General features: G+C 38.2%; 1 protein-coding gene across 15 annotated transcripts in view; it reads right to left on the bottom strand.

Moving 5' to 3' along the window:
* The window catches only part of EFCAB5 (EF-hand calcium binding domain 5), a 190,315-nt gene that overhangs the window by 155,686 nt on the left and 13,214 nt on the right, over positions 1-21,415 (bottom strand). For 8 of the 15 annotated variants that reach the window (XM_019429682.2, XM_053893211.1, XM_019429683.2 and 5 more), the window contains 4 exons: positions 11,199-11,282; positions 8,590-8,639; positions 7,907-7,969; positions 6,405-6,489 (listed from right to left, as the gene is read on the bottom strand). In XM_019429682.2, the coding sequence (XP_019285227.2) occupies positions 6,405-6,489; positions 7,907-7,969; positions 8,590-8,631 (190 nt within the window). In that variant the 5' untranslated portion in view covers positions 8,632-8,639; positions 11,199-11,282. The remainder of the gene's footprint in view (positions 1-6,404; positions 6,490-7,906; positions 7,970-8,589; positions 8,640-11,198; positions 11,283-21,415) is intronic. The other 7 variants (XM_019429691.2, XM_053893212.1, XM_019429689.2 and 4 more) reach the window with 4 other exon arrangements.

Genomic DNA, 21,415 nt, shown 5'->3' on the forward strand with positions numbered 1-21,415 from the left:
TTTTAATCTTAATATTAAATATTTAAGACCTATAAGTATAATGATATAATAAATAGCCATATATCTGCTCTTAGCTTAAGAAAAAAATTACCTAAAAAAAGAAAAAGAAAAAAATTACCTAAATATTAAAGCCTCCCATATCCCCCTACTTTGATAGAAACTCTATTCTGAATTTCATGTTTATCATTTCTCTGCAATTGTTTATATTGTATCTAAACAATATAATATTGTTCTTCTTGTTTTTAAACCTTATAAAAATTATTTCATACCGTGTGTTTTCTGCAACCTTTTAATACTTAATATTATGTTTGTAAATTCATCTGGAAATTCATCATTCAGTGCAGCTCTAGTTCATTGATTTTTTTAAAGTTTTTATTTTAATTCCAGTTAGTTAACATACAGTGTTACATTAGTTTTAGGTGTACAATATAGTGATTCAACTATTCCATACATCACCTGGTGCTCATCATGGCAAGTGCACTCCTTAATCTCCATCACCTGTTTAACCCCATCATCCCACCCTTTCCTCATCTGTTTTGTTTCTTAAATTCCTCATGAGTGAAATCATATGTATTTATCTTTCTCTGGCTTCTGTCACTAATAAGTGAAATACAGTATTCACTTATTATATCCCCTTATATTAATAAGTATTATAATAATACACTCTAGTTCCATCCATGTTGTTGCAAATGGAAAGATTTCATTATTTTTTACCACTGAAGAATATTTCGTTGTATACTGATAACACATCTTCTTTATCCATTCATCTGTCGACGGACACTTAGGCTGCTTCCATAGTTTGGGTGCTGTAAATAATGATGCACACATTCATGTATCCCTTTGAATCATTGTTTTTTTATTCAGGGTAAATACCCAGCACTGCTATTGCTAAATCATAGGGTAATTCTTCTTTAACTTTTTGAGGAACCTCCATGCTGCTTTCTACAGTGGTTGCACCAGTTTGCATTCCCACCAACAGTGCACACAGGTTCCCTTTTCTCCATATCCTCGCCAATACCTGTTGTTTTCTGTGTTGTTAATTTTAGCCATTCTGACAGGTGTGAGGTGGTATCTTATTGTAGTTTTAATTTGCATTTCCCTGATGATGAGTGATGTTGAGCATCTTTTCACGTGTCTGTTGGCCATCTGGATGTCTTCTTTGGAGAGATGTCTGTTCATGTCTTCTGACCATTTTTTAATTGGATTATTTAGTTTTGGGGTGTTGAGTTTTATAAGTTCTTCTTATATTTTGGATATGAACCCTTTATTGGGTATGTCATTTGCAAATATCTTCTCCCATTCCATAGGTTGCCTTTTAGTTTTATGGATAATTTCCTTCACAATGCAGAAGTTTTTTTTTGTTTTGTTTTGTTTTGTTTTGTTTTTATAGTCCTAATAGTTTATTTTTGCTTTTGTTTCCTTTGCCTCAGCGCATCTATCTAGAAAAAAGTCGCTATAGCCAATGTCAGAGAAAATACTGCCTGTGCTCTCTTCTAGGATTTCTATGGTTTCTGGTCCCACATTTAGGTCTTTAATCCATTTTGAGTTTATTTTTGTGTATGGTGTAAAAACATGGTCCAGCTTCATTCTTTTGCATATTGGTGTCCAGTTTTCCCAACACCATTTGCTGGAGACTTTTTCCCATTGGATATTCTTTCCTGCTTTATTGGAGATTAATTTACCATTTAATTGTTTATTTCTGGATATTCTATTCTGTTCCATTGATCTATGTATCCATTTTTGTTTTGATTGCTACAGTTTTGTAATATAACTTGAAGTCTAGAATTGTGATGCCTCTAGCTTTGCTTTTCTTTTTCAAGATTTCTTTGGCTATTTGGAGTCCTTTGTGGTTCCATACAAATTTTAGGATTGTTTGTTCCACTTCTGTGAAAAATGCTGTTGGTATTTTGGTAGTGATTGTATTGAATGTGTAGATTGCTTTGGGTAATATAGACATTTTAACAATATTTGTTCTTCCACTCCATGAGCATGGAATGTCTTTCTATTTCTTTGTATCATCTTCAATTTCTTTCATCAGCGTTTTAAAGTTTTCAGAGTACAGGTCTTACACCTCTTTGGTTAGGTTTATTCCTAGGTTTTTGTTGTTGTTGTTGTTTGTTTGTTTTTTGATACACTTGTAATGAACTTCATTCATTTTTCACTGCTTCATAGTATTTCATTATATGACTATTGCAATGTATTTATTCATTCTCATTTTCGGTGGGGAGCTATCCACAAATATTTCAAATTCGTTTAATTAATTTATTTAAAATTTCCTCTAGCTTAATTGAGAATACTCTGAAGAATACTTTTAAATCCTACCTAGCTAGATAGTATCCATCTTTCTTCCCAGGAAAAAAATAAGTAGTCTATAAAGAAACTCTTGAAAACCCAACATTTCATCTGAAGAATGTCTTATGTCCAATAGTAAATAGTATTTATGAACCTCCTCCCAATTTTTGATTTGCTCTTTGGCTAATTCTTTTATCCAATATGGGGGAAGTGAGGAGGGTAGTATAATGCTCTCCCTAATCTCTCAGTTGGATTTGCAAACAAATTAACCACTTTTTTGAGTGTGAAGGGATGTTTACACTCTGGTTGGGTACAATGCTTACTAAGTGTGAAAGAGAGCAATTCTTTAAAGTCTACAGGTTCTGGGGCACCTGGGTGGCTCAGTCAGTTAAGGGTCCGACTTTGGCTCAGGTCATGATCTCATCGTTTGTGGGTTCAAGCCCCATGTCAGGTTCTGTGCTGACAGCAAACAGCGTGGAGCCTGGTTCAGATTCTGTATCTCTCTCCCTCTCAGCCCCTCCCCTGCTCACACTCTGTCTCTGTCAAAAATAAATAAATATTTAAACAAATTTTTAGGGATGCCTGGGCTACTCAGTTAAGCATCCAATTCTTGGTTTTGGCTCAGGTCATGATCTCACGGTTCATGAGTTTGAGCCCCACATCAGGCTTCAAGCTGACAGTGCGGAGCCTGCTTGCGATTCTCTCTCTCCTTCTCTCTCTGCCCCTCCCTCTCTCATTCTCTCTGTCTCTCTCTCTCAAAATAAATAAATAAATAAATAAATAAATAAATAAATAAATAAATAAAATAATTGAAATAAAATTGAAGTAAATTGAAAAAATAATTTAAAAAAACTTTTAAAGCCTGCGGATTCTAATGTTACTCTCTTTGCTTTTTCTCTCTCGGACATAACCCAAAGAGGATCCTCTCCTGTTTTAAAGATACTGCTACAGATGTACAGCAACTTGATATCTACCCATCTGCCACGGCTCATTTGTACACTCACACATGAATTAGGACATTCTGCATCTTGCTGCAGACTGCTAGTGCTTCTCTAGTGTGTTTGGCTATTATAGGTTGCTAAGCAATAATCCTAGTGTTTGCACTGACATGTAGAATAGAAGATGTGTATTTGGTTACAACTCTAGTCAAACACTTCTCTCTTAGAGCCATAAAACCAAGAAAAGAGGAGGCACAGCAATAGCAGGGTTAATAAATCAGGATTCTAAGCAAGCCTAACTGCAGTTCCCTTTTGATTGAGCGACCTCTGAATTCAAGGTTCATAAATTACAGCCCCAGCTGCCCCAAGGGCAAATTAATTCTGAGGTTCAGTTGAATATAGTTTCAAACAGGTATAGGGTTTTTTAGCAGGTCTATGCGTGGACATTCCTAACCCTTTCACAGACTGACTGATTCGTTTATACATTCACTCTAATAAATATTTATAGATGTCTCACTTTGTGCCAGGAACTATGCTAAGCCCTGGAATTCTTTTTCAGGATTATCTTCCTAAACTCTTCATAGTATTAAGAGCCTTTCACATTCTTCCTCGACATGTATACCTTCAACCCTGTATTAATCTACCTTCTAACATGCAAAGACTTATTCAGGTACTTTGGGCATAAATGCTTTCAACTAAATAAGTAGGGACATAAAAGAATTCCTTGTTCATATTTTGAAAGGCCCAGCCTTCAAAGTGACTTTTACCATTTCCAGCACTTAGTTCATGGCCCCCTGCTGGGCATGGCCTCAGTACCACCCTATTTAAGGACATATATAGGAATGAATTATAATCCACATTATAAGCTTTAGCAGATTCTTTCTTCACAAGCGGGCTTATAACATTAGTAGGACTGTCAGCTGATTAAACTGGTGCAAATTGACCCAGCAGGGCTACTCAACTACATGTGTGATGTTCTCCTTAAATATAGGTCCTGTCTTAAACTCAGCTGGCTTGATTTTTTTTTCCACCTGGCTTGATTCTTAACATTTGTACATAAGGAAGAATGGTTATAAAGAAACAAGGAGGAAAAGAACCACTATCAAATACTTTTGGAATTAGGATTCAATAACTATAGGAAAATGTATTTTCCTACAAAATTGTTAATCTTAGGGCTGTGAAATAAGAACAGAGTTGAGAAAATATATTTTCTTTCTTTTCTTTTACTATTTTATTTTTAAGTAACCTCTACACCCGACATGGTGCTTAAACTCATAACTGCAAGATCAAGAGTCACATGTTCCACTGACTGAGCCAGCCAGGTGCCCCGAGCAAACACATTTTCAAAAAAAGATTTCTCAAAATGCAAGTTAAGTTCATACCCTGAAATGTATGATGACTAGGGTAAAGAAATGAGGAATTTTCATGGTACATTTAAACACAATATTTTCTTTGCAAAGATACATACTTGAGTGCGTTCTGAGAGCTGCCTGACAAGATAACATCATTTTAATTTTGAAAATATATAACAAGAATAAAGACACTTCCTTTGATATATTGAAATTGCATTAACAGTTCCTCTTCCCACTTCTCACACGCACGCACACACACACACACACACACACACACACACACATTTACAAAGGGAGATTTAGAATATTAGGCTTAATAGTGCCTGGTCACCAAATAAATAAGTACATTGCCTTGCAACTGATATTGTAATAAGCAACTGCAATGTTTTCAGTATATAACACATACTGGGATGCACAGATTTAAACAAAACACACTTCCCTATAGCACAAACTGAAAAGCTATAACAGAAATTGAAAATACAGGAACAAGAAATAACACAAACTCTTGATTGATACGTTTTCTAGAGAGGTAATAAATTACATGATGGAATGCATGCGTGAGTGTTGTATGTGCAAATTTGGCCACAAACTGATTAAAGTGAACATCTAATTAAATTTATAACAAATTACCAAGATCCCAATTCTGTTTGGCATATTTAAAATGAAAGAGTTCATTTAAAAACCTGGCTGAGGAGCACCTGGCTGGCTCAGTCAGAAGAGTATGTGACTCTTGATCATGGGGTTGTAAATTTGAGCCCCACCTTGAGTGTTAGAGATTACTAAAAATAAATAAATAAACTTTAAAAAAACATGGCTGAAATGATTAAGGTAAAGGCAAAGTATATGTATGCAGCAATGGTGATGGAGGGTGGGAGTGAGGAAGAAGTAAAATCAAGAAATTGGGGTGGGTGGAGAGGCAGGTGGAGAGGGACTTTCTGAGAAACTTTTTAAAAGTTAGTGAAGCTATGAAAATAGTACAAGTTTATAATAAAAACAGAGTAAGTGTTGGAAAATTTGGTTCTTAATGTGTATGTATTATAATGTGTGTTGATAAGAAGAAACAGTAAATAACTGCTTTTAATTGGTTTAAGAGACAGAAAACCCTTTGGAGAAAAGTAAGTACCTAAAAGCAGTAAGTAGCACCCATATAACAATTTATACTTTAGAAAATGCTTTAAATAATTATTATGGTAACTTGGCCTAGCATTGCCTAGCACATACTTAACACTTAATACTTGAAACTGAACAGAAGCACATTTCAATTAATTAAAATTGTTAAATTTCAAATATTGAAAAGAATTTTTTTGGTACAGGATTTCACTAAGTATCTAAAGTTTGAAGAACTGCAATGAAAGTGATGACTGTCTTTCCCACTTGTGTTTTGTCTTTGATCTGATACACTTCCAAGATGCATAATTACGTGGGATATGGGTTAAGGATGGGGCTAGAAATCAAACACAATAAATGTGTGGTCAAGTACAGAGGTAAAAAGGAGAAACAAACGAACAAACAAACAAACAAAAAACAATAAGCAGGCCAAATCATTTGCGTTCTTCATTTAATGTTTTCATTAATGGGTTGCCTGCTATGTATCAGTCAGATCTCAGCTAAATTTTCTCTTTAAGCACAGGATGAATAGTCATAAAGTTGCTTCAAAAATATTAATAGATGATGAAGGGAATACATTTTAAACTATTTCCCAAATTGTGTTTAAAATACCCCTGAGACTATATTTTTTAAGGCAAAATCTTAAGGAATGCATCCCCAGTGAAAACACAATTGTTTTAAATTCCATTGTGTAGGGGAAAGGCTAGTTCTATACCTTGGGATTTGATTTCATCTGTTGCTGTTTCTGGCACATTGCTGCTGTTGTCTAATGCAGAGCTGCTTGGTACGCTCTGTGAACTCTGAAAAGAGAAAAGAAATCCCAATTGTAAAATGAGTTACTTTTCTTCAAAGTTGCATCAACCCTCCCAATTAAAGAATGCAGATAAATGACTTACAGGAGTTACCAGACATATGTTTGATTTTTCTAGGATTTAATGCTGTGCATTAGAAGCAAAGACTGCTTACTGCATTGATAAGATAAAATACATTGGTTCAACATGTCATCCCATCTTTCTATGGCTAACAAAGTGATATGCAAAGAATATTATTTCAGATGTACATTAATCTTCAAATTATACAATACTTTCTAGAAACAATATTTGAGACCACTGCTGGTGATGAAAGTGGACTTTTGAAAATGCTACTGTTTTCTTCTACTATTAGAATCATCTTCTATGTTTGTGGTAGAAAGAAAAATATTTCATCTTAATTGAAATTAAAGGTTAGTTTCATGAATAAATGGTGGAAAAATCATTTTTTGTACTCATGTTGATGTAATGTTAAAAGAACGATAACAATGTTTTTAAGACTCATATTATTGAACTTAATGGTGAATCCATATAACTATTTTCTTTTTTTTTAAGATTTTTTAAAGTTTATTTATTTTTGAAAGAGAGAGAGAGAGAGAGAGAGAGAGAGAGAGATTGAGAGAGAGATTGGGGAAGGGGCAGAGAAGAGAGAGAGAATCCCAAGCAGAATCTGCAGTCAGCGCAGTCAGATGCAGGGCTCCAACTCATGAACCATGAAATCATGACCTGAGCCGAAATCAAGAGTCAGAGGCTTAACCAACTGAGTCAGCCAGGAGCCCCATATAACTGTTTTCAATCGCATCCCTTTTTCTATAGAATATTCTTCCTCATTGAAGTCTTGTATTCAAATAAACACAAAGTTACTTAAATTATTAATATGGAAATTATATTTTCAGAATGAATAATGAAGTTATCCTAAAAACTGGTGGGTTTTGTACTTGGGGTAATGGTTCTGACCTTAGAATGCAACCTTTATTTACCTATAACTTGTAATAGCTTTTCAAAAATAATTTATCTGTCCACAGACACTTTCTGCAACTGTCTCAGATGAGTCAGCTTAATGGTTAACATGAATTTGCTCATTTCCATTTGGCATTTTATTTATCCTTTTGGACATCCACATCTTTTCCTTCCTTTTGTAAAAAAAATTTTTTTTGAGAGAGCAAGAGGATGAGTGGGGGAGTGGCAGAGGAAGAGGGCAAGAGAATCTTAAGGAGGCTCCACGCACAGTGCGGAGCCCGATGCAGAGCTCAGTCTCTCAACATGAGATCATGACCTGAGGTGAAATAGAGTCTGATGCTTAACTGACTGAGGCACCCAGGCACCCCTCTTTTCCTTTTTCATAAGAAAATTAATTTGACCAGTGTATTCTCCAGCATTAACATCTGATTATTTATGAAAACTCTACCTCAGTAGGGACTTTCACTTCAGTTGCTTCCTGTTTCCTTTCTTTCTCTTCTTTTCCATTTTCCTGAAATGGAAACAGTATTAGTAAGTGGGATCCAAAAGAAGCTAAAGATAAAACTAACATCTTATACTCTAGTATAGCAAACTTTTTATGTAAAAAAAATTACATAATGGGCAAACATCATACCAAATAAAATCACACAAAGTAGCCATATTAAAAATTCAAACAAGGGGCGTCTGGGTGGCTCAGTCGGTTAAGCGGCCGACTTTGGCTCAGGTCACGATCTCGCGGTCCGTGAGTTCAAGCCCCGCGTTGGGCTCTGTGCTGACAGCTCAGAGCCTGGAGCCTGTTTCGGATTCTGTGTCTCCCTCTCTCTGACCCTCCCCTGTTCATGCTCTGTCTCTCCCTGTCTCAAAAATAAATAAAACGTTAAAAAATTAAAAAAAATTCAAACAATAACAGACATGTTATAAAATGCCAACCAACTAGAAGGTTACTGTAACCCAACTATTATTTGAACCCCTTTTTCCAGTACTTTTGTCATGACCTGAGGCAGAATACTTTGACTAAAAAGAGAAGTAAGTAAATGATAAAATATGATCTTGCATCTCAATTTTCTCAAGAATGTTAAATCTCAAATCCTCTTATAATTAAATGGCTAGAAATCTATGTAAGCCAAGTACCTGAACAGGTTTGGATCCCTCTTGAGATGCTGGCTCACTCATCTGGACCACTAAAAGGTATCATCAAATATTAGGGAACACTATTATCAGACCAATATTAATAACAGAAAGAAAATATTAAACAACAAAAAGTACTGTGGGAGACCAAAGTCACTCCCAACCCCCACTGCATCCCACCATTCTATTGAATGGTACTAAGTTCTCAACTGCTAAACTTTTCAAACTGTACTACTGTTACTGCTGTTGTTACTGACCAAACCTAGATTAATGCTAGGCTAGTGCCCAGGGAGACAGGAAAGCTCAACCATAACAATCACCACCATTATCATTTTAAGAAAGAAACACACACACACACACACACACACACACACACACCACACACACACACACACACCAGCAGCAGCAGCAGCAGCAGCAGCAGCAGCAGCAGCAGCAGCAGCAACAGTAATGCAAGTGAAGTTTTAAAAACATTATTATCATCATGGGGCACCTGGGTGGGTCAGTCGGTTAAGCGTCCCGACTTCGGCTCAGGTCACGATCTCACGGCTTGTGAGATCGAGCCCCATGTTCAGCTCTGTGCTGACATTCAGAGCCTGGAGGCTGTTTCAGATTCTGTATCTCCCTCTTTCTCTGTCCCTCACCTGCTCACATTCTGTCTTCCTCACTGTCAAAAAAAAAAAAATAAACACAAAAATTAAAAAAAAATTTTTAAATATATTATCATCCTTAATAATTTTTGAAATAACAAGATTAGGTGAAGTGAAACTCTGATGGCTACCCAATTCATCATGTATGAAAGGCATACAGATATTAGAATAATAATCTCACTACAAAGCATTTTTCTGAGTGGGGAGTTCTGAGAGAAATGTGATTTATCTTGCTTATTTATTCATATTAAGGAATTAAAGTGGATAATTATCTGATGCTTACTTCATTGCAAATGACTACAGTAATCAAAATTACTGCTGTGCCAAAAATCATTTAAGAATTTGTGTATATTTAGGCTAGGTGCTATGTAAAAAGTAAATTTTATATACACGGCCTTTGCCTCTAGGACAGTTACAATCCAGGGACTATTTAATTTAAAATGGTTTCTTTAAACTATGCTAGAGTATTTGCATGTCTTTTTATCAACACATGTTCCAGCAGAATAAACCAGAAGTACTGCCTTTGGAGACAACAGATTCCAGCACTTAAGAATAGCTGCCTCAAAGCCTTTTTGAAGCAGTTCATAAATAAGTAATATAAAATAGATTTCTTTGGTAGGTCCCAATTGTACATTCTCACAGCCTGCTTTCTTTGCTTATGGTGTCCATCTCCTGAAATTACTAGAAGCTCCCTTCCATTTCTTTTAAAATCAGGGTTTTTTTGATGCACCCAGATAAATTCAATGCAATAAACCTTTATTGGGTGACTTCTATATGCAAGCATTGGGGTTAAAAAAGATAAATGAGACCTGTGCTCAGGGAGACAGGAAAACTTCCTTTGAAGAGTTCCTAGTTTAGTGATGAAAAAAAGGATTTACAGGTGCAGTTCCATCTGCACAGTACAAAAGCAGAGGTGTTAAGGAACACACAGGAGTAAGCAATTAATTTTCCCAGGGAGTTCAGGGAAGTTTTCATAGAAAGATTTCTAAACTGGATTTTAAAGGACTAGTAAGAAATTTTTGTGTAAAGGAGTGGGGAAGGGTATTTGAGGCAGAAGGAACAATACACACTAGGGTATAAAAGTTCAGGAAGTGAAGCATTCATGTACAGAGCTTAGTTATATAAAAGAAAATAGCAGAAGATGAGGCTAAAGAGGTAACTTTTCAGGGCACCTGGATGGCTCAGTCGGTTAAGCATTTAACTTCAGCTCAGGTCAAGATCTCATGGTGCATGAGTTCGAGCCCTGCTTTGAGCTCTGTGCTGACAGCTCAGAGCCTGGAGCCTGCTTCAGATTCTGTGTCTCCCTCTTTCTCTGCCCCTCCTCCACTCACACTCTGTCTCTCAAAAATGAATAAATGTTTTTAAAAATTTGTTAAGGTAACTTTTCAGTCTATAATGTTTATTCATGTGAAATCAAGGAGGATGGACTTTACTCTGTGCTTTTTAAGCACAGGACAGATGTGATCAAATTGGTGTTTTTAAAAAGTTAACTCTGCCAGCAATGACTAGAATTATGAAGGATGGGAGGAGGGTGCGCAGAATAAAGGTAAATTTTGCACCCGTAAATGTTGCACGTTTCAATGCCCCTCACTCTAATCTACTTTCTGCTAGACATTGCCAATACCCTAACTACATCCCTTCAGCTTCACTTTTCAGTACATATGAATGGTCTCTGACTGCAAGCACCTGCAATTCTGAGGGCTTGTGCCAGTCCAAATGTGGGATGGCAAGAAGTGCCTGAGAGTTGATATCTTCTAGGAGAAGCCCTCAGCCAGTGATGAATAGGAAGCTGCATAGAGTCCCATGGGTGGAACATATCTGTCTCCCAGAGTTCCCCAATGGGATAGAGCCTTAGTTGCCTCAGTGAAACCTGCCTAATAGTACAGGCTTCCCTCACTTTCCTGTATTACTTCCCTACTCCCTTGCCATTGTTTCCTGGAACCACCTCCCAAATGAACTTACATTTAACTCCTTGGATCAAGGTCTGTTCTGAAGGAACCTAAACTAAAACAGATATGATCATCAGGATTGGGGGCAAAGTTGGATCTAAAGAGAAAAAGAGAAATAGTTAAGGTTCACTGAGTGTTTTTTCATATTTATAAGGCTGAATGGATCATGATGCCATTAAATGAAATATGGAAAGGAGAGGAAAACAGGTTAGAGGAATGATAAGAGTTTGAGTTTGTAGGTGTTAACACATTTAAGATACCTGCTCAATAGTCTGATAGAAGTTTGCAGGCAGTAAGAATCTTCATGCCACTGAAATATATTGTGACTGAAATATATTGTAGGACGTTATGCAGAATCAAGTCCATTGGATAATGATAGAAGCACTGTCCAGTCTGAAGTATTAATTTGCATTTTAGTTACCCACAGTGCACAGCATTATTCACACCTCACACACCCCACTCATGAGATTCCAGAGTCATCCTACTTAGATTGTCAGCTCTGAGGCTGGGTTTTTGTGAATCTGGTAAGGGCCTTTCACATGCACTCCCAATAGATTTATAAATTGGTGAATTGCAGCATTTGACATCTTGATTGGCAAGACTGTCAGTCATAGATGAAAGGGTAGCTAGTTATCCTTGAGGAAGAGGTTTCTCAGTATAAGAAAGTAATCATACACAATTCTGATTTGTCAGACTAATAGAAGATAAGCAGTATCATATAGCTGGATTTCATGAATCTTAAATCCCTGGGTACTGACAGAAAGACGCATTTGCAGGAAGATGCTAGTGGAGCTCACCCAATACGAGTATCTTCTAGGAGATGAAAAAAAAAAAAAAAAAGCTAAGGATAAACCCTTGCTGATGAACACTTAAAGGTAAGGCTAAGAAAGAAAAGCTAGTGTAAGACAGATAACTGCTGAGAATGGCAGGAGACTCCTGCAGCTATTGACCTGCATGCTGCTGGCTTGACTCTCATTACCAGCCTCTACTGCTGGGCATATGCCATGGCAAGCTCCTGCAGTCCCACAGGTATATGCCAACAGCCAACATCTGAATAGCTGTTGATGGGTCTGAACTGAACCCTAACCCCTGTCATTGGTCTGAACAGCCCCTCTCACTTGCAGTTAACCCTGTGGTTGTACATCTGCAAGACGCCAGCCTCAACTCCCATCACTGGCCTCCCCTGACAAATGCATGCCTACAGCTGGCCCCAATGGTTACACATGTACACACTGACAACCAGGGCCCCTGCAGGTGCCTATGTGCCTGCAGTTGGCCCCAGCCTCTGCTGAAGGACCTAGCCTTCACCACTGCACATCTGTCTGCAACTGGCCCCTGCAGCCACCCCCCTCAACTAGCCCCATAGCTAGGAGGGTGCACACCACTGGCTATGGTCACCATCACTGTCTGGCATGTCCCTAGCCACTAGACTGGAGATGCCATTAAAGAATCCAACAGTCCTTGCAGACATTGTGGACTGCCTGTAGCTCCCACAAAGGATCATGTAACTGACGTTATGGACCACAGCTTTTGGAGCCAATGAGACACCATGCCACCTCCACCCATACCCATCTACACATGCTACCTGCCCTCACACTTGGTATCCTGCAGTACTAGACCATGGGTCACAGCATGTGCCAAAATGCCCCCAACCATAGGTGAAAGTCTTTCCTCACCAAACTCATTCCATAAAATCTGGAAGAGATAACTGCTTCTTCAAATGCACAAACACCTATGAAGGTGGCAGGGATCACAAAGAATCAGGGAAACATGAGACCACTAAAGGAATGTAGTAAACTTCTAGTAATGGACCCCAAAGAAGTAAAGATTCATAAACTACCTAACAAAGAATTCAAAATAATTGTATTAAAGATGCTCAGAGTGCTAACAGAGAACACAGATAAACAATTTGATGAAGTAAGAAAAACAATAGAAGAATGAAATGATAAATTCCACAAAGAGAAAATATAAAAAAGAACACCAGAAATTTCAGAGCTGGAGAATACAAGGACTGAAATGAAGAATTCAAAAAAGAGCTTCAATAGCAGATGAGACCAAGCAGAAGAAAGTTAGTAAATCTGAATACAGATTATTTTATTGAAGTATAGTTGACACACAATGTGACATTAGTTTCAAGTGTACAACATAGTAATTTGACAAGTCTGTACATTATGCTATGTTCACCACAGGTATAGCTATCATCTGTAACCATAAAATGCTATCACAATACCACTGACTATATTCTCTATGTTGTACCTTTAATTCCTGTGACTTATTCATTCCATAGCCGGAAGCCTGTATTTCCCACTCCCTTCACCTATTTTGCCCATCCCTCAATATCCTCCCCCTGAAAACCATCTCTTTGTTCTCTATATTTATTAGTTGTTTCTGCTTCTTGTTTATTTGGGGTTTTTTGTTTGTTTGTTTGTTTTTTAGATTCCACGTATAAGTAAAATCATATGGTATCTGTCTTTCTCTGACTTCCTTCATTTAGTGTAATATCCTCCAGGTCCATCCATGTTGTCACATATGGCAAGACCTCATTCTTTTTTATGGCTGAATGATATTCGTGTGTGTGTGTGTGTGTGTGTGTGTGTGTGTGTGTATGACATCTTTGTCCATTCATCTGTCAATGGGTGCTTGGGTTGCTTTCACACCTTGGCTTTTGTATATAATGCTGCAATAAACATAGGGGTGCATACTTCTCCTTGAATTAGTGTTTTCATTTTCTTTGTGTAAATACTCATTAGGAACACAGATCATTTGAAATGATCCACTCAGAGAAAAGCAAAGGGGAAAAAAATGAAGGGGAATGAAGAAATCCTATGGGATTGATGGGACGCGATTAAGAGAAACAACGTATGTATTATGAGAATCTAAGGATAGAGAGAAAGGGGCAGAAAGCTTATTTTAAAAAAATATGCCTGAGAACTTCCCAAATCTGGGGGCATATTTGCACATTCAAGTTCATGAAGTTGCAAACAAATTCAACCCAAAGAGATCTTCCCCAGGACACATTATAATAAAACTTTCAAAAATCAAAGACAAAGATAAATCTTGAAAGCAGCAATAAAAAGAAGTGTGCTACTTATAAAGGAACTCCATAAGACTATCAGTGGATTTCTTAGCAGAAGCCTTAAAGGCCAGGAGAGAGTGGGGTGATATACTTTAAGTAACCAAGAATACTCTATCTGGTAAAGTTTTCAGAAATGAAGGAGAGACAAAGTCTTTCCCAGTCAAACAAAAGCTGAGGTTAGTTCACCACCACTAGAACTGCCTTATAAGAAATGATGAAAGGAGTTCTTCAAGCAGGCATGAAGAGACACTAATTAGTAACATGGAAACATGAAAATATAAAACATATTGATAAATTTAATTATATAGTCAAATTCAGAATATTCCAATACTGTAATCTGGTAGTGTGTTAATCAGTTAATTCTAGTATAAAGGTTAAAGGACACAAGTATTATAAATAACTATGGCTACAATATTTGCTAATGGATATATAATATAAAAAGATGTAAATTGTGGCCTCAAAAACAAAATGGGAGGGGTGCCTGGGTGGCTCAGTCAGTTAAATGTCAGACTCTTGATTTTGGCTCAGGTCATGATCTCATGGTTCATGAAATCAAGCCCCACATCGGGCTCTGTGCTGACAGTGTGGAGCCTGCTTGGGATTCTCTCTCTCTGTCTCTCTCTGCCCCCCTGCCCAAATAAATAAATTTTTTTTAAATGGGAGGGTAAAAGGGTAGACTCTTTGTCTGTAACTGAAATTAAATTGTTATCTGCTTAAAATACACTGTTGTATCTATAAGATGTTTTACGTAAGCCCTATGGTAACCACAAAGCAAAAATCCACAGCAGATGCACAAAAGATAAAAAGAACGCAATCAAAGCATACCACTATGGAAAATCATCAGCTCACAAAGGAAGGTGGTAAGAGAGGAAGAAGGCAACAAAGAACTATGAAAACAGCCAGAAAACAATTAACAAGATGACATGATTAAGTTCTTCCCTATCGATAATTACTCTAAATTCATATGGATTAAAATTTCCATCAAAATGCAGAGTGGCTGGATGGATGAAAAACAAGACCCAACTATGTGCTGCCTAAACAAGAGACTCACATCAGCTTTAAGGACACACATAGGCTCAAAGTGAAGGGATAGAAAAAGATATCACATGCAAGTGAAACCAAAATAGAGGAGAGGTAGCTATATTTACATCAGACAAAATAGACTTTAAGCCAGAAGCTGCAACAAGAAACAAAGAAAGTCATTATAGAATGATAAAGGGGTCAATTCATCAAGAATTATGGGTTTCAGTGTTAACTGAATTCACATCCCAGCCAAGTTACTCATGTGAAAATTGGGGCACTGATTGGGAAGAAGGACCTCATTACAAATTTCCAAGATTTAGTGGAACTAGGAGACTAATAATCTCAAACCCCTGAGTCACTCTAGCCTCTCTTGCAAATGGAGGCAGTTTGTCCTCCTGTATTTGTGGAGACTAGCCTTCACTAAATTGAAAACCTTGTAAAAATCTCATTTGAGGCAACTGCCTTGGTAGGGACTCCCATTTTCCTGAAGATTCACCACAACCACCTCTTACTTCTAGTAGACTCATAACTACAGTCAGATGTTCAAATGCCCCAGCAGGGCAAATACAAAGTCTGATCAGGAGGAAATAGCTTTTACAGCAAAAGACTCTCAGGATTTGCATATATAGTGACAAAAATCCAGGGAATATGTGAGAGTATACTATAAGGGAGTTAAAACAAGGAGCACAGAATATAATGTTGAGTTGGTTAGAATTTATTAATATGGGTACACTTATCAGACATTAAGGATTTAATATTCTAGCATCTACAGCTGTAAGTGATGCTAACCATTTATTTGGTAAACTCACTGAAACTTGGACTCCACAGTGGCCTGTGTTTTAGGTTGAGATACTGGAACATCCCTGGCATCGTGTAGGAAGAAATCCAAAGACTCAGGAAGACAGGAATGTTGGAGTATATTTATCACATTTTGGCTTGCACATCCACTCCCTCCAAGTATATCCTCTGAGAGGATTCTGGGAACATCCCCTTACCAACACACTGAAAATTATATTAGTGAGTAGGAGTATTTACATCCTTGAAAAGCTCTATAGTGGCTTTCTTCTGTAGGTTAGGCATGTGGGATGATCCATTTCCGAGTAGCAGAAGTTAAACATTAGTGTTTAATCACCAAAGACAAAGCAGGCACATTTACTATAAAGAGAAGTAGAAATATAGGGGCACCTGTGTGGCTCAGTCAGTTGGGCATCCGATTTCAGCTCAGGTCATGATCTGACAGTACATGAGTTCGAGTTCCGCATCGGGCTCTGTGTTAACAGCTCAGAGCCTGGAGCCTGCTTCAGATTCTGTGTCTCCCTCTCCCTGCCCCTCCCCTGCTCATGTTGTCTCTCTCTCTCTCTCTCTCTCTCTCTCTCTCTCTCTCTCTCTCAAAACTAAGTAAACATTTTTTAAAAGAGAGAAGTAGAAATATAGTGGTAATCAGATGCTTTTTTGACACTCACCGATCTTTGTGGCTAAATGATTATGATGGTTGTAGGAATAAAATAGATGACCAGCCTACTGAAATGTTGGTCACCAACATTTAGTATAAAAAATCCATATATGGTGGCCAAAAATATGACTTTAGTCACCACAGTAGAAAGTTCTGACCTCTTACCAGTTACCAGGCCCAAGCCCCATAACTGAAGGCAAGGTTGCATCCCCTTAAAGGAGGCTACTGTAGCACTGCCATTAGTATATACTGAAAATCTTCCTCCAAGTCTTCTTTACAAGGAGCTGTGGCCATCTCCTAAAATGACTGTGTGCCAGGGAAAAAGAAATATTCAGGTTTTTCAGGGATTTCTAAACATTGGCACTAAATTGATGTTAATTCCTGGGGACTCTAAATGCCACTGCAGCCCACCAGTTTAAGTGTGGGCTTTGTGGTGCACAGGTGAGAAACTGAGTCTCTCTCTCTCTTTATGGAACAGCTTAGGATCATTTAATTACAGTTCTCAGAACCCTTGTTTAGGGGCTTATGAGTATAGAGGTTGCTGCTAGTTCCTGGTTGCTAGAAATCTCCAGTCCTCTACAGTTAAGGGGACTTGTCCAAGTGGAGGTTAGTGCCTCATACTCCACAGCCAATGTTGTAGCTGACTCTGGGCTGGTGGGGGTTGTAGAGTCATGAAAGAGTGGGGAGGAATATGTGGAGGTCTAAGAACATGGCTGTGGTATTCCTAGAGTTGCTACATAAACAACTGTAATTGCCTGTATCTTGTTTAAGAAGGCATTGTATGCTAGAAGACAAAAAAAAAAAAAAAAGTTACGATAGCACCACAAAGAGGGTAAAGAGGATGGTCTGGTGAGAACTCAGAAACTTCTGGAGGACACCTGAATCTTCACACTGATCTTTCTCCATTCTGACATCTGCATGGACATGGAAGACTTTGCTTGCTGGGATGTCTAGCAAAGTAATACTGAACTGCACATGGCCCAACATGAGGGTCTCAGGAAGAAGTATTGCTGCAATGCCCATGACCTGACTTGGGGTCCTTTAAGATTAGCACCATTTCTCCCAGTGGTGATGAAGAGTTTGAACACAGTTGAATTGGGGTCAATTGGTGAGTTAGGTCTTGAGGTTGTAGCTGAGTATTAATCTTGATGATGCATTGACCACCACCTGGTTTCCCTAAGGGAAAGAAATCCAAAGGGATTTTTGCCTTTACAAAAAAAGGCAGAAAGTAAAAATAGCATTCAGCGTTTGTTTTGAGGCAAGTCATTATAGAGGCAGCATGCATCCTAAGCTCCTTCCCAGGAGCCACACTCAGCTCAGCATTCAGCAACCGTAGCTTTGAACTGTGTCTGAAGCATCTGTGCTTTATCTCGACATATATTGTGCATCCATTAACAAGATGTGTCCTGAGGAAACAGAAAAGCCTAAAAGAGTTGATTTTTTGGGGTCTAGGAATGTTCAAAAATTTTTGCCATATAAATAAATGGTAATTGCTTCTTTGCTTTATGTCATTCTGGCTTGCAGAAGGTTTCACAGGAATGTCATACTTTCAGACAGTGGGGAAAACCTGTACTTTCTTCACTTGGCTTCCAAGATAACAATACTTGAGTTTTTCTTTCACTTCCCTAGTCGTTTTTTATGTCTCTCCTGTTGGTTACTCTTCTTTTCTTAGAGTTCTAACATTGGAGTGCTCCCAGAGCTTAGTCCTTGCACCTTCCTTTTATTTTTTAAAAGTTTTTAATTCCAGTTAGTTCACAGTGTGATTTTAGTTTCAGGTGTACAATAAAATGAATCAACAATTCCATACATCACCCAGTACTCATCACGACAAGTGCATTCCTTAATCCCTATCACCTATTTAACCCATTCCCCACCCCACAATCCCCCCGAGAAATTGAGTCTTAACTCAAGTTTGAATCAGTGGATTAAGTAAATCCACAGAACCACTCTATAGTGATTTCATAAGTTCCTGTGTGTATAATTAGAATAGATACATGGTAACTGGCAGAATTTTCAGTTTAGAATTCCAGATCAGAATTTCTGATCGTGAAATAAGGAGGCTTATAGTATGAAGGGTCAAGTTGTAGCCCTTGGAAATTCCCCTCCCCCACATATACATATACCAGGAGAGTAAACAAAAAATATTGTTTTCCTGGGATGACAGAATGGGGATTTACAGAGATTAGTAACACCAATAAAGATTTGAAAGCAGCAGGGAGTGATGAAACCTATCTCATGCCAACTTAACTTGCCCGTTTGGTCTGTGAAGAAGGTGGATGGATTTTGGAGAATGTAGATTATTATAAATTTAATCAGGTGATGTCTGCCTGCAACTGCAGCTGCTTTCTGCATGTAGTATCTTTACTGGAGCAAATCAATGTACCCCCTGCTACCTGGTATGCAGCTATTGACCTAGCAAATGCTTATTTCTCCATACAAATTGGTAGAGAACACCAGAAGCTATTGGCTTTTACTAGGCAAAGCCAACAATGTAACTTCACTGTCTTGCCCCAGGGCTATGACAGTTCTCCTGCTCTCTACCATGATGTAGTCCACAGAGATTTTGAGCATCTTGACCTTCCAATCAGCATTGACTTGGTCCACTACATTGATGACATTATACTCATTGGATATGAGGCGCAGGAAGAAGCAAGGTCTTTAACTATCTTTATGAGATATATGCAAACCAGAGGATGTATGTATGTATGTATGTATGTATATATGTATGTAAACCCCATTTCTGGTACCAGTTTTCACATCAGTCAAATGCCAGTTACTACATCGTTATCTCAGCTCTCAACTCACCCTTTTGTATTATTCTTTGATGCTGGAGCTGGGACTCTGAAAACCACATTTCTTTGCCTTGCCAGGTGGTCCTGTTAAGCTCTGTTAACTGGTGGCACCAGAGGGAGAACCCGAGACTGTGGGAGGGCAAGAGAATTGTTCCTTCCTGTCTACCTCAAGACTGCCTCCTATAGCCTTTTGGTTTCTGTGTGCTTTATGCCAGCAATGGTTCTTCATCCTGGTAGCAGCAGGCCCTTTCTGCAGCAACAACTGAATCCAGTTTGTAGTTTTTCTACAGTTTTGTCATTTCATCGACTCAAAGACATCAACACCAGCCAGCCATTGTTCCTGCCTTAGAGGTCTGGGTCCCACAGAGTCCCTCCTTTAAGCTCAGGGACACCGACACCAACTGAGCAGCATCTTCTCATACATCTGAGTTTCAACTGAGGGGTCACTCCTCTGTAAGTTTCTTCCTTTGCTTCATTTTTTTTCCCCCAGCTCTAGATGTGGTAACATTTGCTCCCTCTATAATACCTTGGATTTCTCTTTTTAGCTTTGCAGTCACTTCCTTCACTTTATATCTGGGTAACAATTCTTGTTAAATTATGTATTCATGGCACAAAAACAGACACTCAGATCAATGGAACAGAATAGAGAACACAGAAATGGACCCACAAACCTATGGCCAACTAATCTGACAAAGTAGGAAAGAACATCCAATGGAATAAAGACAGTCTCTTCAGCAAGTGGTGCGGGGAAAACTGGACAGTGTCATGCAGAAGAATGAACTCAGATCACTTTCTTACACCATACACAAAAATAAACTCAAAATGGATGAAAGACCTAAATGTAAGACAGGAAGCCATCAAAATCTTCAAGGAGAATGCAGGCAAAAACCTCTTTGATCTTGGCCGCAGCAGCTTCTTACTCAACACGCCTCCAGAGGCGAGGGAAACAAAAGCAAAAAAGAACTACTGGGACCTCATCAAAACAAAAAGCTTCTGCACAGAGAAGAAACAATCAGCAGAACTAAAAGGCAACCAACAGAATGGGAGAAGATATTTGCAAATGACATATCAGATAAAGGGTTAGTATCCAGAATCTATAAAGAACTTATCAAACTCAACACCCAAAAAACAAATAATCCAGTGAAGAAATGGGCAAAAGACATGAATAGACACTTCTCCAAAGAAGACATCCAGATGGCCAACCAACACATGAAAACATGCTCAACATCACTCATCATCAGGGAAATCCAAATCAAAACCACAATGAGATACCCCCTTCAGAATGGCTAACATTAACAACTGTCAGAATGGCTAACATTAACAACTCAGGCAACAACAGATGTTGGCGAGGATGCGGAGAAAGAGGATCTCTTTTGCATTGTTGGTGGCAATGCAAGCTGGTGCAGGCACTCTGGAAAACAGTATGGAGGTGCCTCAAAAAACTAAAAACAGAACTACCCTATGACCCAGCAATTGCACTACTAGGCATTTATCCAAGGGATACAGGTGTGCTGTTCAAAGGGACACATGCACCCCCATGTTTATAGCAGCACAATAGCCAAAGTATGGAAACAGCCGAAATGTCCATCAGTGGATGAATGGATAAAGAAGATGTGGTATATATATATACAATAGAGTATTACTCAGCAATCAAAAAGAATGAAATCTTGCCATTTGCAACTATGTGGATGGAACTAGAGGGTATTATGATAAGTGAAATTAGTCAGAGAAAGACAATCATACGACTTCACTCATATGAGGACTTTAAGACACAGAACAGATGAACATAAGGGAAGGGAAGCAAAATAATATAAAAACAGGGAGGGGGACAAAACATAAGAGACTCTTAAATATGAGGAACAAACAGAGGGTTATTGGAGGGGTAG

The sequence above is a fragment of the Panthera pardus genome, unplaced genomic scaffold (assembly GCF_024362965.1).
Source record: "Panthera pardus isolate Hobbes unplaced genomic scaffold, ASM2436296v1 HiC_scaffold_3, whole genome shotgun sequence".
Classification (NCBI taxonomy): Eukaryota; Metazoa; Chordata; class Mammalia; order Carnivora; family Felidae; genus Panthera; species Panthera pardus.